Source organism: Otolemur garnettii, unplaced genomic scaffold (genome assembly GCF_000181295.1).
Source record: "Otolemur garnettii isolate 467f Iridium unplaced genomic scaffold, OtoGar3 scaffold00014, whole genome shotgun sequence".
Taxonomy (NCBI): domain Eukaryota; kingdom Metazoa; phylum Chordata; class Mammalia; order Primates; family Galagidae; genus Otolemur; species Otolemur garnettii.
The window spans coordinates 2,713,408-2,731,389 of record NW_003852409.1 but is presented as its reverse complement, the minus strand read 5'-3'; the positions used below and the strand labels follow the sequence as shown (position 1 = coordinate 2,731,389).

Below are 17,982 nucleotides of genomic sequence, written 5' to 3'. Positions count from 1 at the left end.
GGTTGCTGTGAGCTGTGACGCCACAGTACCCTACCGAGGGCAACAAAGTGAGACTCTGTCTCTAAAAAAAAAAAAAGAAAGAAAGAAAGAAAGAAAAAGTTTTGAGACTAAGTATGTTATGATCCATTATTTCACTTCCAAGAAACATAGTCAATAGCACCCTTTCTGGTTCACCTGTCCAAGTTTCAATTGGCTCAGCTTTTTGGTGTTGCTGAGAGGGCCTTATTTGTTTCCTTTCCATGTGGCTTTTATATTTCTTGATTTTTTTATGTTTCTTAAAGCTTTTGTAATGACCCATGCATGGCTCCTTTTATGGCCTAGTTGAGTAGTTGTGACTGAGACTATATGGCCTACAAAGCCTAGTATGTTATCTATCTAGTAGTATGTGACCCTACACAAAAAGAAACGTCATTTTCCCAATTAAGATGTGCCCACATTTGTTTTACTCTCACCAAGTAGCCCTTGAGAACTTAGCCAGCAAGGGAACACAGAGCAGGGTCTTACAACAACAGACACATGTTGTGCCCCTCAAACCCCAAATGTTCAACAATCCTAGAATTTGTGGATCAAATAACATGCTTGTATTTAAGTCAGTTCCCTAACATCTTCAGGAAACTATTCCTAGCTCTTCTGGTAGGGAGAATTCCATTTTTATCATGTAACTTTCAGATTAGGTGGCCTACTGGGCAGGCCTGACCTTCAAAGTCCAGGTATAACTTCTTGCCAAAGAAGGAAAAAATGGTGCAATGTCACCCCAGACAACTAGCTAGCTACTGGCTTTCTCTTCACAAGGGCTGACTATACTAGGTAAGATACAACCATAAGTACATTTAGGCAGTTTTCCCAAAGAGGCTAAGTCTAAAAATTTACCACTTAGAAGAAACGAGCCATTTACATCTCAAAATTATTTCCTAGGAATGGGTGCACAAACACAACCTCTGATACTTATATTTTTCAGTCCCAAAACCTTGCTTGAGTTTTACTGACTATTACAGCATATGGGGCTCTGTTTCTGAAACTGTATGATTATGTGGGATTTTGGCTATTTCTTGATAAAATACCCATCATCCAAAAATCTGGACATGCCAAAGAGTAGCTAGAAAATGAAAGCAAGTAAACAACAAAAAATCCCAAACAACTGTAGTCCTCGAGAACTGTTTAAAGTGATAAAATTTTGCTTTAAGGCTCAAAAGGCACAAAATACACTGCACACAGATTCAGGATCCAATTTAATATGTAAATACTGCTAAGAAAATTACAAGTCTATCACACCCGAAATTTGATGTAAGCTAATAGGCTAGCCATAATAAACATTAAACATTTTATTAACAATAATTTTGCTTGCCTTCTTAGAATTTAGAAGGGCTTTGGGGGATGATTTGGATGGCCCAGGTCTCATAAAAAAGGTGTCCAAGGAAGTTTGAATTGATGCCTTCTTTGTCTCTCGATTAATGTCCCTGTAGCAAGCAGAGGCATTCACAATCATTGCATTGACTGTTACGAACTGGGCTCAAAGTAGATGGTGTTCAAAATGTATGTGGTTAATGAGGATGAGGATGGTGTTTTTTTCCCCACTGAGAATACTTTCAGAAGTCAAAATGAATTCAACATTCCCCCCCTTCACTTCCTCCTACAAATTTACTTTATTCTAAGTTAGAACTTCAGGAGATGAACATAGCATCACAGGAATCTGAACAGCAAGTACAACAGAATAGCAAGAGCTAGGCTTTTTCAGATGGGCCTGGCGTGTAGCACTGTGGATTTGCCACAGAATGTGTGTGACTCTGGACAGGGGTTCAGCCTCACCCAAGCCTTAGCTTCCTCAGTGTAAAACAAGGGACATAATACTTCTATCCACTTTGTATACTAGTAAGATTATTTTGTATTAATTAGGTAACACACGTCAAGCACCCAAGACAATTTATGGAAATAGCAGATCCTCTCAAAATCATAAATATAACACAAACGAAGTCTACTTCTCGTCTTTCGCTATCCTGGGCCACCCAGACTTTCACAGCCATCAAAGAGGCCCTCAAACATTACTGACCAGATCAAGAACACTCAAGCAAACCATCCCATACATTACATTTGCTTCTGCTGCGATCATGTGTACCAGAGGAATCAGGTTCCTCTAGCACACAGAGAAAGGCTTCTGATAATCAAAGTGGAATCAGGTTGCCATGAGAATTAGGCAATAGCCAGTGATCTAGCATAAAAAGGTACTCCCCAGTACCCTGTCCTTAAAAGAAAAAAGAAAAAAAGAGACGGGATTCCTATGCTCAGACACTCAGAACTGACATGACTGTCATTAACCACTAAACAAAGGCTTATGTGACGACTGACACAGCATGGCACTTAATTTAGTGCTCCTGTTGGAATTCCTAGCTTAGGGAAATTTGGGTAAATTTGCAGGTGGCACAAGAACAAGTTCCAAAGGCAGTGGAAACAACAGTAGACTTGGGTTTGCATCCCTACTCTGCCATTTATCCGGAAGCTCTCTAACCTCAGCTTTCTAAAAACTCTCTCTAAAAAGAAGACAGTCATTCTCTTTTCCCTGGGTTATATGAGGATACAATGGGCAAATGTTAAAAGTCCTTGGATATAGGCTCGTGCCTGTAGATCAGTGAGTAGGGTGCCAGCCACATACTATGAAGGTGTTGGGTTCGAGCCCAGCCCAGGCCTATTAAACAACAATGGTAACTGCAACTAAAAAATAGCCGGGCATTGTGGCAGGTGCCTGTAGTTCCAGCTACTCAGGAGGCTGAGGTAAGAGAATCGCTTAAGCCCAAGAGTTTGAGGTTGCTGTGAGCTGTGATGCTGCGGCATTCTACCAAGGGTGACAAAGTGAGACTCTGTCTAAAATAAATAAATAAAGTCCTCGGATACAGCAAAATTCAATAAATGTCTGCTTAAACATTGGGAATAGTGATAGGTTTGAGGAAGAGAATAGAACTAGTAAAAATAAAGAAGCCCGAATATCTGAGCATATTTATAATAGAACTAAAGGGTAAAAAACTCATGAAGCACAAGTGAGAAAGAGGCTCCTGACACTTAAGAGAAACATGAGCTTTTAAAAAATGGTCCACTTAATGCAATGTAGAAGTAAAAGACTCAGTAAAAGGTAAAATTATATCTGTACTGGAGTGGAATTTTAATTTTTAGGAAGGAAAAGACCCTCTAACTCTGACAGGAAATCCTTTTCATTAAAAGAAGCCACAATTTGGGCAGTGCCTGTGAGTAGGCACCAGCCCTGAGGGTTCGATAAATATCAAACCTGGCCCCAGCCATACCGCAACAAAAAATAGCTGGGGGTTGTGGCGGGTGACTGTAGTCCCAGCTACTAATCACCGAAGCCCAAAAGCTGGAGGTTGCTGTAAACTGTGACACCATGGTACTCTGCCAAGGGTGACAAAGTGAGACACTGTCTCAAAAAAAAAAAAAAAAGAAGCCACAATTTAACTTTATTATTCCGTAAAGTATCAACAAGTGATATAAAATCCATGTATTGTTAATGTACGGTGACATCAGAATAGAAACAATAGAGAAGAATATTTTATCCTCCTGGCCCCACTCTTCTAGAACCTAAAAGATAGCCTCTCTCTAGTACATAACCTTCTCCCAAACAGCACGGCCTATGGTGTTTCCCTAGAACCTGCATTAATCCCTACCTCCAGTCCTGGCCACTGACTTCCACACCAACCAGACCCTCCTTTATCACAGCTCCCCAATTTACAAATAAAGTGTATTATTTCCTTCTCAGAAGCCCTAAATGAGGTAGGTAAGAAAGAGAATTATTGTCTTCCCTGCTTCATAAATGAGGAAACTGAGGCCCAGAGAGAAGAAACAATTTGCCCAAGGTCACACAACAAATCAGTCTACAACACAAGTGGCACTTAAACAGCTTTTTGTGACATATACCAATATGTAAGACAGGGAAGGATCTTGAGTTTTCCACACAAAACTTTAGGCAATCAAGCTAGAGCACAAGATTATGAATTAGACAACCTACACTTATTGGAACTGTTCTTGATTGTTCCATCTATAAGTTGCATATGCCACCCAATATAAATAGCCTTTTCTGTATAAGGATAAAAGTATAAAATGGCTTGGTCAAATGGAAAAAAATTTTAAGAGACATGTTTAAGGCTACAGTCAAATAAGGACCAAATAAACAAAAACTCCCAAGAATTTCCTTTTGAAAGAAGCCTTCATAATATCAGGCAGGGAGAGCAAAGCCACAAGAATACATTTAATTTGAGAGGCTCTGATCTTTAAAATTGGGACACCTAAAAGTAAAAAACCATCACTTTCTCAATCATTTATTATTCCCAATAATTTCTCCCACTACAAAGAAATATGAAAATGAAAATGACAAATCCCAGTTTCCAAATTCTCAATTTCTTACCAAAGGTGCCAAGATGCTGATATCTTTCAGTTTATTTCCACTCAAGTTTAGATGTTTGAGATTGGGAAGTTTTTCTGCTAGTACATCCAGACCTCCAAAGATTCTATTTTCACTGAGCTCAAGCTGCAAGAGAAAATGCACAAAGCACACACACAAACAACAGAAAAACACGAGGGTGTTATAAATAGCAAATACAGCCTTCTAATACTTATCAATATCAAATGATCCCTATTTACATTAGGGCATGTATGTTCATTTACTTGAACTGAACCCAAATACGTTTATAGACCCCAGAAATATTTGGTGGGGGACATAGAAAGGTAAAAAGACAGAAGAGTGAGACCTAAACTGTTTTCTTAACCAGATAATGACAGTTGCTTGAAAACTGGCCTCAAACTGGCCTCAATGAATACATTTTCTAACCTAGGTCAAAACAAATCAGAATTATCAGAATTCTTTGAGAAGTGGTCATACTGTATATACTTGTCAGAAAGGGGAAATAGTCCCTGCTTCTGAATGGCTTATGTTGTATGCCAAGCAAGTTTACAATGTTTTCTTAAAACCTAAGGTAGCACTAGAGAATGCTACTCTGAAGGTACAGAAGCAGGAGAGACCTCACATATGAGCCCATAAAGAAGCTCCATGACCTCAGGTAAGGGAGTGGGGCAACAGCCTCAGGTTATGAATCAGCTCCCCAGAGGCCACTCGCATAAATCTGGCACTAGCCTTTATTAGATCCTACTCTAATTTCTTAGCTGCAGGTCAAGTAGCACAAGCAAGTGATGTGCCATTGAAGGAGTGAGACTTCACCAAGGAATACGTAACATAAAATTTTACACCACAAGGAGTTGGAGCCTGGAAAACACTGGAGAACATCTAATCCAAACTCTTCCTTTTGTAGACAAGAAAACTCAGGCCACACAGCTGGTTCTAATTCTCTATTTTAAAGTGCCAACAACAATAACAACCATATTTTACTCTTTTTTTTTTGCAGTTTTTGGTCAAGGCTGGGTTTGAACCCACCACCTCCGGTATATGGGGCAGGCGCCCTACTCCTTTGTGCCACAGATACTGCCCAACCATATCTTACTCTTACCTATGGTTCTTAAGTGCCAGGCACTCTTCAAAACACTAGAAATATATTAATTAATATGATCTCACAATAACCCTATAGGGCAGGTAGAATTACTACCCCCATTTACTACAAAAAGAGTACTTAACTTGCCCAACTGTTAATGTGGTGGGCCTATAATCTGAAGCCAGGCAGCTTGCCTTGTTAAGTACCCACACCCACTCCATTATGCTACATACCTAGAATAACATGAAAATCTCATATAAGGAAGTCTTTGGTATGCAATGCAATGTACTACATGATGCAGAGTAGAGAACTTTCAAATGCCTATTTACATTTCTAGTCCATGGCTCAGTGCCTGTAGCTCAAGCAGCTAGGGCAACAGCCACATATACCGGAGCTGGTAGGTTTGAATCCAGCCCTGGCCTGCCAAACAATGACAACTACAACCCCCCCCCCCCCCCGCCGCAAAGCCTATGATCAAAGATTCAAGTGTTTTATTGGTGATTTCAGTCAATCAAAAAACAGACAACTTTTCTTATATGTTTAGACCATGCGATTACACTATCACATATAATAGTCATATCTTTTCAACATGACTACCTTGGAGTAGGAATAACAATGCAATCCACTGAAGCATTTAGCAGTACACTTATTTTGAAATAAAATAAATGTGTAAATTTAAGAAACTCGTGACATTTATACATCAGATTTTTTCTCAGTACTTGTTTCTTAGTAATAACTGTCTGTGCTCTGGGGTAGGAAAAATAAAGTCCTTATCAGGTATGAGAACATTGGGTCTACCTTTGAGTATTATTCTCTTCATTTGTTCTATAAGGGATGTGATTAGTATTTAAAAACCTAAGAAAGATTTCCTAAAATTCCCACATGCATGATCATTGACAGGTTGACTTTCTGCCTGATAGTACAGAGACCACAGTAATTCAGGAAAATATATATAAGAATGCTAGGAAAGCAAAACAGAACACAAAACATAGACTAAGAATCTTCTAGCATCAAGTTTATGTAAACTTTAGCAAAAGCCATCTTGTGTTTAACTGGGCTAATCAGAGATTCCAATATAAAAGGATTATACTTGAACTTCTAAAGTAGATACTTAGAAAGGGGAATTTTTTCATCAGAAACACTACTTACTATCTGAGGCAGGGCGCAGTGGCTCATGCCTATTATTCCAATACTCTGGGAGGCTGAAGCGGGTGGATTGCCTGAGTCAAGGAGTTTGAGACCACCTGAGCCAAAAGTGAGACCCTGTCTCTAAAAATAGCCTAGAGTTGTAGCAGGCACCTGAGAATCTGAGGTTATTGTGAGCTATGACACTGTGGCACTCTACTGAGGGCAACAAAGTGAGACTGACTCCCCCCCCAAAAAAAACCAAACACTACTACCTGAAACTCATGAGGACTAGCTAACCATTTATTTACTTAACGAAGGCAAAGAAGGGAAAAGAAAGCAAACACACACAACAAAACCTTCTTGTTTTTAACAAGCAAGCAAGCAAGAACCTCCCTGCCCTTTGCCTAAAGTTTAATTATGAACGCTCTTGTTTAAATAAAAGCTTCAATTTTTGTTGAAGTCTTCTAATAAAGTGAATACTAAAACAGTAGAGAATTATGAAAGACTTAGATAACCACACATCTTTTCCTATGAAATGCAAAAGGTTAGGAGATAGGGGCTCTAGCACTAACCATTTCTGTGGGCCATTTTAGGCAAATTACTATACCTTTCTGGGTCTTTGCTATACCTATAAAACAAGGGGCTGGGCTAAAAGATCAAAGTGTCTTTCAGCTCTAACATTCTGGGGTTCTGTGACAGTTAAATGTGCAAGGCCAAGATGAGACATTTTTCTTTAGCATTTTTACTTTTTTGGGGAGGGGAGGAATTGGAAGGGGATAGAAAACTAGTTAGAATTACAGTAGTAAAGCACTAACAATGAGCCATCAACCGGGAAGGGGAAACACAGTAACTTGTTATACTGAATTACTCTAGTCAATCACAACATATTTTAAACTTTCTAGTCATTAAAATTACATAATGAGTTTGAATTATCATAGACTATAAACCTGAAAGTCTTTACTTAAACTTAGCCTTATTCTACAAACATAAAATATGGAAAGTGGGAGGCACCTGTGGTTCCTGAACCAGAGCATACTAACAAAACCTACTTAACTAACACTATAACAATGAGTGACAATAAATTACTCACAAAACACAATACTTATTCTTCATAACTACTATTCATTGGGCATCCAACATGCATTATTTCCAAACACTAAAGCAATTCTGCCAGGTCAAGTAATGTCACCAGTTTATAGGTGAGGAAATTAGGCCTTAAAGAGATTAGGTAGGTAACCTGCAGAAGATCACCCATTAAGGAAAAGATAGAGCTGGAATTCAATCCCCTATCTGCCCAGTTCCAAGGACTATGTATGTGCTTTCTGCTATTCCGAATGTGTCCTTTGAGGTAAAATTATGCATTTTCCTTTCTCAGGATGATTCTCTTTTTACCGTTAGTACTTACCTTTTTCAATTTAGGTAGCTCCGGGAGATTTGAAACTGAAATCAAGCCTACATTTATTAAACTGAGGAACTCCAAGTTTACAAATTCAGCTGTTAAGCCCTCAATTTTTCCATCATTTGATCTGCAATTGTCCAAGACAAGTTCTCGAACCTGTGGAAAACAAAGAAAAAAAGGATAAGTTTTCAAAAACACACTGAAAATGAACAATGCAAAAACACCCACATATAGCAGCCTCTTAGACTTAGTTCTTAGTTATAAATGAAGAATGTATTAAGCCTTTAGTAGCAGTATGTGAATAGGTTCAAAAATGGAATGATGTATCACAATATACGTACACTCTTTATTTTCCAGAAACAGAAACTGAGGTTTTTAAGATGTAAGCGAAAGTGTATCCCCATTCCTTTACCCAAGTCTGTTGCCCTAAAAGTAGCTTTATGTAAATGCAAATGCACAGTGAAGATACCCCTTTAGCCTAAAGCTATCTTAAAACCCAGGAGATGACCACAGAAAAAGAGGAAAGCTTTATGTTTCCTGTTAAGATCACTAAGAGATTCTGGCTAGCAGTTTCTACACTAACACATTTTCAAACTCTTTTATTAATCTTTACCAAGATTATCTTGACACTGGGAAGGGATCAAGATGCAAGAGTCTAAAACAAAGATCTGAGTTATATGCGATTCTCTTGCCTCAGCCTCGTGAGTAGCCGGGATTACAGGTGCCAACCACAAGGCCCGGCTATTCTTTTCTTCCCTACCTACTAAGCCACAGGCGCCGCCCAGTTTTTTGGTTTTTTTTTTTTTTTAAATTGAGAACAGTCTCACTTTGTCATCCTCAGTAGAGTGCTGCAGCATTGTTCACCTCAAACTCATGGGCTCAAGCGATTCTCTTGCCTCAGCCTCCCCAGTAGCTGGGACTATAGGTACCCACCACAACACACAGCTATCTTTTTTAGTTTGTTTAGCAGGCCCAGGCCGGGTTTGAACCCACCAGACCTGGAGCATGTGGTCGGCACCTTAACCACTGAGCAACGGGCACCCAGCTAGTTTTTTTTTTTTTTTAAGACAGAGTCTCACTCAGTCACCTTGGGGTTAAGCGTACTGATGTCAAACCTCACAGCAACCTCAAACTCCTGGGCTCAAGCAATCCTCTTGCCTCAGCCTCCTGAGTAGCTGGGACTACAGGTGCGCGCCACAATCCTGGATAGTTTTTCTACTTTTTAGTAAAGATAGGGTCTTGCTCTTGCTCAGACGGTTCTCGAACTCCTGAACTCAAGCAATACACTGGCTTCAGCCTCCCAGAGTGCTAGGATTACAGGCGTGAGCTACCATACCTGGCCACAAATTAGTTTTTAACTAACCCCACAAAGGCATTCTTACAGTGAATCTACCTAGTTTAAGAGCATTAGCAGGAATGCATGCGTGCACACAGTTTGAAAAGGAAACTGGAATTATTAACAATGTCATTTTCTCCCAGAAAATCCAGCAATGCTGCTCTCGTAACAGCTATCAGTTATAAAGTAGGTACTTGTTATTCTCTGTACCACCATTTCCTTCCCCCTATTTAGAATGAAACCGATTTCAAGTCAGTCATACCCATAATGCCCTTATGTGCCTTACTCCTTCTCACTACTCTATCTACTTCCTCTTCAGAAGCCCTGGTTTCAGGATGCATGCAGGCATCCTTTTACTTCTTCCCTTCCTTCTCTCCTTTTTTCTCTAAATACCAATGCCATTATTCCCTCTTTCAATAAGAAATCAGTACATCTGAAATGTTGAGAGTTCAACTTTGACAAAAGCTGGGCTCTGGACACAGATGTCTGGACTGGAATCCTGGCTCTACTCTGGCACTCAGAACCTGGGTAAACTTGAGCAAGTGACTTAACCTTTCTATGCCTCAGTTTCCATAAAGTTGTAGTATAGAGTAGTGCTTGGAACTTTGTAAATGGACAGAAAGCAGTCTCTGGGTAAAGAAGTGGGAGAATGCCAGAGACCATTTATTATAATCATACCTGAACTAAGTTTTTTACAAGCATGTATTCCTTCTGTATTTTTTTAAACTTAATTTTTATTAAATCATAACCATATACACTTATGGGGTAAAATGTGATGATTTGATATACAATGTGGAATGCTTAAATTATTCCTTCTGTATTAAAAAAACTAAACATACATTTAACTAAACATCAAAATTTTTTTAAAAAGGTCATCTGCAATCACCTATCCACATGAACTTCAATACAACTGTAATGTTCCCAATTCGTTTGGGAGGTTTTCTATAACTCTGTCTGATAGAGATTCCAAAAATGTTACACAAAATGACACTAATATGCTATTTTAAAACTACCACCATGTTGCATACCAGTTCACTGAGTGAAATCACCTCTTAAGATAATTCCTCAACTGGTAAAATTCCACTTTAACCACTACAATAGATCTTTAAAAACTACCACAGAGAATTCAAACATTAGCTAGAATGTATTTGTTGAACCAAACAGCAGAATAAGATCAAGAGGAGAAAAATGGGGATGAGGTGTGTTAAAGTGGTCGAAACTTACAGGTTTAGTTGTTGGGTCTGGAAAATGATGGGGACAAATTGAGGTTTTGGTTTAGAGAACTGGAATTCATTTACCTAGATCAATGACTTTCAACCAGTGTGCCTCAAAAACTTTGTTGTGGCTGGCACCTGTGGTCCCAGCTACTTGGGAGGCTGAGGAAAAAGAATCGCCTAAGCCCAGGAGTTGGAGGTTGCTGTGACCTGTGATGTCATGTACTCTATGGAGGGTGACAAAGTGAGACTGTCTCTTAAAAAAAAAAAAAAAAAAAACACTTTCAAAAATCATAAAAATATTTTTGAAACAAGTTCAAAGCACAGTAAGTATATATATTTTTTTGATCAATATAATCTAAAACAATGGTTCTCAACCTTCCTAATGCCGCGACCCTTTAATACAGTTCCTCATGTTGTGGTGACCTCAACCACGAAATTATTTTCGCAATGAAAAGGGTTACGGCATTAGGAAGGTTGAGAACCACTGATCTAAATGTGCGGTGGAAGTTTAACTATAGATTGAAGTGTGCCATGATATTTATAAAAAGGTTAAAAACCACTGACCAGACTCAGCGCCCATAGCTCAGTGAGTAGGGGCACTGGCATCGAAGTTGGTGCATCTTAGCCCAGCCTTGGCCTGCTAAACAACAATGATAACTGCAACCAAAACACAGCTGGGTGCTGTGGTAGGCGCCTGTAGTCCTAGCTACTTGGGAGGCTAAGGCAAGAGAATCGCTTAAGCCCAAGAGTTTGAGGCTGCTGTGAGCTGTGATGCCACGGCACTTTACCGAAGGCAACATAGTGAGACTCTGTCTCGAAGGAAAACAAAAACAAAAACAAAACACTGACCTAGATAGAAATAAAAAGAAAAGCTTTTTGAGGGGGAATGTAATAAATACCATAAGGGATATACCAAGTTTAAGATTCCCAACTGACATCTAGATAAAAATATCCGTAAGCCAAAAAAATAAAAAAAATTTATCCACAGGCTGCTAGACATGTGGGTCTGGAGTTCAGGGGAGGTTTGGGTTGTAGCTCTGCATTGAAATTCATTAGGGCAGAAGTAGTAATAGAAGCATGTAACTTGGCTCGGCTCCTGTAGCTCTGAGGCAAGGGCACCAGCCACATACCCTGGAGTTGGGGGGTTCAAATCCAGCCCGGGCATGCCAAATAACAATGACAATTCTATCAGTGTGAAGGTGCATGCTTCAAGCATTAGTTTCAAACATGTAGAAAGGCTTAAGATAAGTGCTATGGTCTGAATGTTGCCCTCCCCCAATTTATATGTTGAAATCTAAATACTCAAAAGTGGTAAAGAAGTGAGGCCTTTGCGGAAGTCATGAGGACATGGGATTAGTGACCTTATAAAAAGAGGCTGAAAGGAATAGCCTCATCCCTTCTCTTTCTTTTTTTTTTCAGACAGAGCCGCAAGCTGTCATCCTGGGTACAGCGCCGTAGCATCACAGCTCACAGCAACCTCCAACTCCTAGGCTCAAGTGATTCTCCTGTCTCTGCCTCCCAAGTAGCTGGGACTACAGGTGCCCACCACAATGCCCAGCTATTTCTTGGTTCCAGCCATCATTGTTTGGCGGGCCCCGGCTGGATTCGATCGGAACCCACCAGCTCAGGTGGTATGTGGCTCGTGCCTTAGCTGCTTGAGCCATAGGCGCTGAGCCAGCCCTTCTGTTTCTTCTGCCATGTGAGGACATAGCAAAAAGGTGTCACCACCTCTGAAGCATGGAAAGCTTCCCCAGACAATGAATCTGCTGGTGCCTCAATTGTGAACTTCTTAGCCACCAAAACTGTGAGCAATAAAGTTCTATTATTTATAAGTCACCCAATCTAAAGCTCATATTTTATTGTACCTGTCCAAAAATACTAAAACAAGGTATGAGTTAGGATAGAAAAAACAAAAAACAACTAAAATGCTCATCAGTAAGGGGCTCATTTAAAAACTCAACATGTTAGGGTTGTAGGAAAAAAATAAGGGACTAATTTTCAGGGTACACTGTGGGTTCAGAAATGTATAGAATCTGTGATGTGTCACATATTCACTTTCTTATATGTCTGTATATAAAATCTCTCCCGTAGTATCTACAGGGAGAGAAGTAAGGCTGGGAGGGCTTTTCTGTATGAATTTATTTAGTTTCAACAAAGTGATTATTAATCTATTAAAAAAATAAAGCTTAGGGTGGTGCCTGTGGCACAAAGGGGTAGGGCACCAGCCCCATATATTGGAGGTGGCAGGTTCAAATCCAGCCAGGGCCAAAAAAAAAAAGCTTAAAAAGACACTTCTAGGGGGCAGCTCCTGTGGCTCAGTGAGTAGGGCGCCAGCCCCATATACCGAGGTTTGAACCCGGCCCCAGCCAAACTGCAAAAACAAACAAAAATAGCCAGATGTTGTGGCGGGTGCCTACAGTCCTAGCTACTCGGGAGGCTGAGGCAAGAGAATCACCTAAGCCCAGAAGTTGGAGGTTGCTGTGAGCTATGATGCCATAGCACTCTACCAAAGGCGACAAAATAAAACTCCATCTCTTAAAAAAAAAAACAAAAGAACAAAAAAGATACTGCTAGATGATTAGATTCATTATGTCTGTTCTGGTTCCCACTATCTCAATACAGGAGCCTTTGTAACTGCTGAATGAGGAAAAAATAGTCATAGGCTTGTCAGTAATATTGCGTAGGAGGTTTGTGTCAAGACTGTGAGTGAGGGCTCAGAGCCCATAGCACAACGATTACGGCCGAGGCTTGTGGGTTCAAACGCGACCTGGGCAAGCTAAAGCAACAAGGACAACTGCAAAAAAAAAAAAGCTGGGGGTGGTGCCTGTGGCTCAAAGGAGTAGGGTGCCAGCCCCATATAGCAGAGGTGGCGGGTTCAAACCAAGCCCCAGCCCCCCCAAAATTAAAAAGCTGGGCGTCGTGGCAGGCGCCTGTAGTCCCAGCTACTTGGGAGACTGAGGCAAGAGAATCTCCTAAGCCCAAGAGTTTGAGGTTTCTGTGAGCTGTGATGCAACAGCACCCTACCTAAGGTGACAGCTTAAGACTGTCTCAAAAAAAAAAAAGAAGTGGAACAGCTCTACCTATGGAGAAGAAAAGGATAAGGATGGATATACATAGAGGTGAGTGCATAAATGGGAGAGTGATATGTTCAGAAAATGTACATCTGAGTGAGACCTTGAATTTTCTCCACCAGTAAAAGGCAAAAGAATACATTAGGGTGAGTAAGGCAGAGGGCTATATGGCTACACACAGAAAAAGTATATCTCTGGAGTTTTCCAGGAAGGCTGAGAATGTGCTACCCCCAGAACAGACCTGTAAGCAGCACAATAAAATGAGCCACTGGGGAATAAGCGAAGAGCAGCAGATTAGGAATTACTGCATAAAGCAGAGACCCATGAGAAGGTCCTACTTAGGGCCGTGCCCAAAGATAACAAGTCTGAAAATCCCATCAGTAGCCTTAAAAGTTGTTTAAAATAACCTTTTCCTCTACTCTCTCAGGTTCAGTGACTAGGGCCAGCAAATTAAACAAGAGATTTAATTGTAGAAAAATGTTTATTTAATGCACATAACACCATGTGATAACTCAGAGATGAATCGAATTTAGGGTTTATAATCCTAACTTAGTTAAAGGAAAGGGACGAAGGAGTTAATCTTCATTTGGGAAGAACAGGCTTGTTTAGGAAAGATAAATGGGATTTTGAGATAAGAAAGTTTGTGATAATGTCTGTCCACACTGGTATTAGTGGTCTTTCTGTTTTCTTACAGCCATAAAACTACCCCAGAGAGGGGATTTATATGGTAGGTTTACTTTTCTAAAAAAGAAAATTTTTTTTTTAGAGTTTGGGTTCTCACTGTGGCATCCAAGCTGGCACACAGTGACTAATTCACAGGTGCCATCATAGCATACGGCAGCCTCAAACTCAAACTTCCCCAAACCAAAAACAAAGTGAATCCTTCTGTCTCATCCTCTAGAGTAGCTGGGGGTACAGGTATGTACCACAATATCAGGCAATGTTAAGTTTGCTCTTGGTTTTTCTCCTGGGAATAGTTTCACTCCTAAAAGAGGATTTACATCAGCCCTCGTTTCTTAGAAGTGTTTGCTTTTAGTCAGACAAGCTACCAGAGTAGGCTTCTTTTTGCTTCAGCTGAGTCTCAAATACCTTCAATTTAAAATAATCTTTAGGTTCCACGCCTGTAGCTCAAGTGGCTAAGGTGCCAACCACATACACCAGAGCTAGTAGGTTTGAATCCAACCTGGGCCTACCAAACAACAATGACAACCACAACCCCCACCCACCCAAATAACCAGGCGTTGTGGCGGGCTCCTATAGTCCCAGCTACTTGGGAGGCTGTGGCAAGAAAATCGCTTAAGCCAGGAGTTGGAGGTTGCTATGAGTTGTGATGCCATAGCACTCTACTCAGGGCGACAGCCTGAGACTGTCTCAAAAAAAAAAAAAAAAAAAAAAAAAAAGGGTGGCACCTGTGGCTCAAAGGAGTAAGGCGCCAGCCCTCAGCCCTGGCCCAAAACTGGAAAAAAAAAAAAAAATTAGATTTGAGGGCAGCGCCTGTGGCTCAGTTAGTAGGGCACCAGCCCCATATGAAACATGGCCCTGGCTAAACGGCAACAAAAAATACCTGGGCGTTGTGGCGTGCGCCTGTAGTCCTAGCTACTCAGGAGGCTGAGGCAAGAGAATTGCCTAAGTCCAAGAGCTGGAGGTGTGAGCTGTGATGCCCCAGCACTCTACCAAGGGTGACAAAGTGAGACTCTGTCTCTAAAATAAATAAATAAATAAAATAATCTTTATATCAACTCTGGGTTTCTGAGTGGGCCCCCAGAGAGGCTGCCTAAGCCTCTGCTCTCCCCCATTCCTTCTTGGGTATGAAGGGATCCAGAATGACTTGTAAAGGAGACAATAGCTTTGAAAGACTAGAGAGCCAGGGTGTGGCTGGGCCCATATAATCTCAAATTTCCCAAATCCAACATAAACCAGAGATCCTAATGAAAGGAGAACAGGCCCTCATTTCTCATATTCCAAGTCCTCCTATTATCTGAGACTAGAAGGTGGGCATCTGTACATTTATGAGTAAATCTTGGGGAGCTATAAAGTCCAAGATAGTTAGCTAGACTTCTGCATGAAGATGAACAGTTTAACTCTGTGGGCCATATTCACTCTTCTTCATCCCTCTATCTCCAAAATAATACTCTTCTCAAACACAAATTTAGGGTAAACATTTAAAAATTAAAAATAACGGGGCAGTGCCTGTGGCTCAAAGGAGCAGGGCACTGACCCCACATGCCGGAGGTGGTGGGTTCAAGCCCAGCTCTGGCCAAAAATTGCAAAAAAAAAAAAAAAACATAAAAAAATAAAAAGAATAGCTTGGTGCCTATAGCTCAGTGGCTAGGGTACCAGCCACAGCCACATATACTGGAGCTGGCAGGTTCAAACGCAGCCTGGGCCAGCCTGGGCCTGCCAAACAACAATGACAACTACAACCAAAAAACAGCTGGGCATTGTGGTGGGAGCCTGTAGTCTCAGCTACAGTCATGGCACTCTACCCAGGGCGACAGCTTGAGACTCTGTCTCAAAAAAAAAAAAAAAAAAAAAAAAAAAAGGGGGAGAAAAACCCATACTACTTCCTACTTAACTCTCAAATATTTGTTTTCTTTAGTTATTAAAAAGATAGTAATTTTTTCCAGTGGTCCCTGTGGCTCACAGGGTAGGGCGCCGGCCCCATATACCGAGGGTGGTGGGTTCGAACCCGGCCCAGCCAAACTGCAACAATAACACAAAAAAATAGGTGGGCATTGTAGTGGGCACCTGTAGTCCTGGCTACTTGGGAGGCTGAGGCAGGACAATCGCCTAAGCCCAGGAGTTGGAAGTTGCTGTGAGCTGTGTGATGCCATGGCACTCTACCAAGGGTGATAAAGTGAGACTGTCTCTACAAAAATAAATAAATAAATAATATATATATATATATATATATAAAAATATAAATAAATGTTTTCTACTATTATTCATTGAAAAATTTGAACTATATTATAGCCACCACACCCAGCCTGGCCTAAGAGAATTTTTCAAAATGACAAATTTATATTAGTGGTTTTCAAATGGGTTTACATAGCAGAGGAGTTAGCATGAAGAAACAGCCATATACTACTGGTGGATATGTAAAGAAGAGAACCATTCTGAAAAGCAATATGGCAGGAAAAATACCCCACAAGATGATGTTAATTTCAGCACCTTTTACAACAGCAAAACCCCCAGGAAAACAGCCTAAGGATATGGTTAGATTATGATCTATGCAGACATTAATAAGGTTGTAAAATAAAAAAATTATGACCAAGAGACAGGGATGTTCACTGCATTGTTTAAAAAAAACAAAAAACACCTCAGCAGCACAGCAGGATACTGTGTCTATAAAAAAAAAAAAAATAGAATTTGAGGCTGCAGTAAGCTCTGATTGTGCCACTGCACCCAGCCTGGGAAAGTAAATGAGACTCTACTCAAAAAATTCCCTAAACCAAACCGACAAACTAGTACACACAATATTAGCAAGTTTGGAAAAAAAGAATTAAACATTCTGGTAGATTATACACCAGAATGTCAGATGGCAGGATAGGCATATTAAACTTGTATTTTCTTTTTGCTTATTGATATCTGCTATTTTTTGGCTTACCTGTTATCTTTCTTCGACTAAGACATATCTTAAACAAGAAAAAAAAAACTCCAATTAGTTGCTATGCAACCAATTAGTATACCAGATTAAGCTCAAAATTACATCATAGCAGAACCAACAATAGAGATGGGGGGATGTTGAACAAAAAAGGAAGATGTATGCTAAAGAAAATCTAAATCCCCTTCCTCAATAAACTGGGACTTAGGATATACTACTCTTAAATGCTACAGTAAAGCATATATAACACAGTAGTGTTTCACAGGGACATAGATGAACCACATGCAAGGTACTGCCTGGCTTTCTAACTTTGAATGAAAAACTCCAAACAGTTAATATAAAGGCTGTCCCCAGATGCATGGTTAGTACGGCGCTCACAACAGGGCAACATGTTTAATTAGTATTATGGAAGGATGAGAACCTCATAAGGAAAAACAGGTTTTCTTTTCCACTTTAAAAATACAACTAAATTTGGATTATATTTCACAACCACATGCCAGTGACTTCTCGTCTTACTGACAAAAACCTCCATTTATTATGGTGTATACTATGTGTCCTAGCACTGTACAATTTATCCCCAGCTGAAATGACAATATTTAATATATATCCTATCCTTAGAAATATTTTATATCCTTGCCTACAAATACTTTTAAATGGCAACCTCCATTCTTTACAAAGACTATTTTAAGGCTCGGCGCCTGTGGCTCAAGCAGCTAAGGCGCCAGCCACATACACCTAAGGTGG

At 40.2% G+C, this 17,982-nt stretch overlaps 1 protein-coding gene across 1 annotated transcript in view; it reads right to left on the bottom strand.

Annotated features, from left to right (window-relative positions):
- The window catches only part of ANP32B (acidic nuclear phosphoprotein 32 family member B), a 39,842-nt gene that overhangs the window by 17,866 nt on the left and 3,994 nt on the right, over window positions 1–17,982 (bottom strand). The window contains exons 2-3 of the mRNA XM_012802411.2: window positions 8,017–8,166; window positions 4,406–4,528 (exon numbers count right to left, since the gene is read on the bottom strand). Coding sequence (XP_012657865.1) covers window positions 4,406–4,528; window positions 8,017–8,166 — 273 coding nt within the window. The remainder of the gene's footprint in view (window positions 1–4,405; window positions 4,529–8,016; window positions 8,167–17,982) is intronic.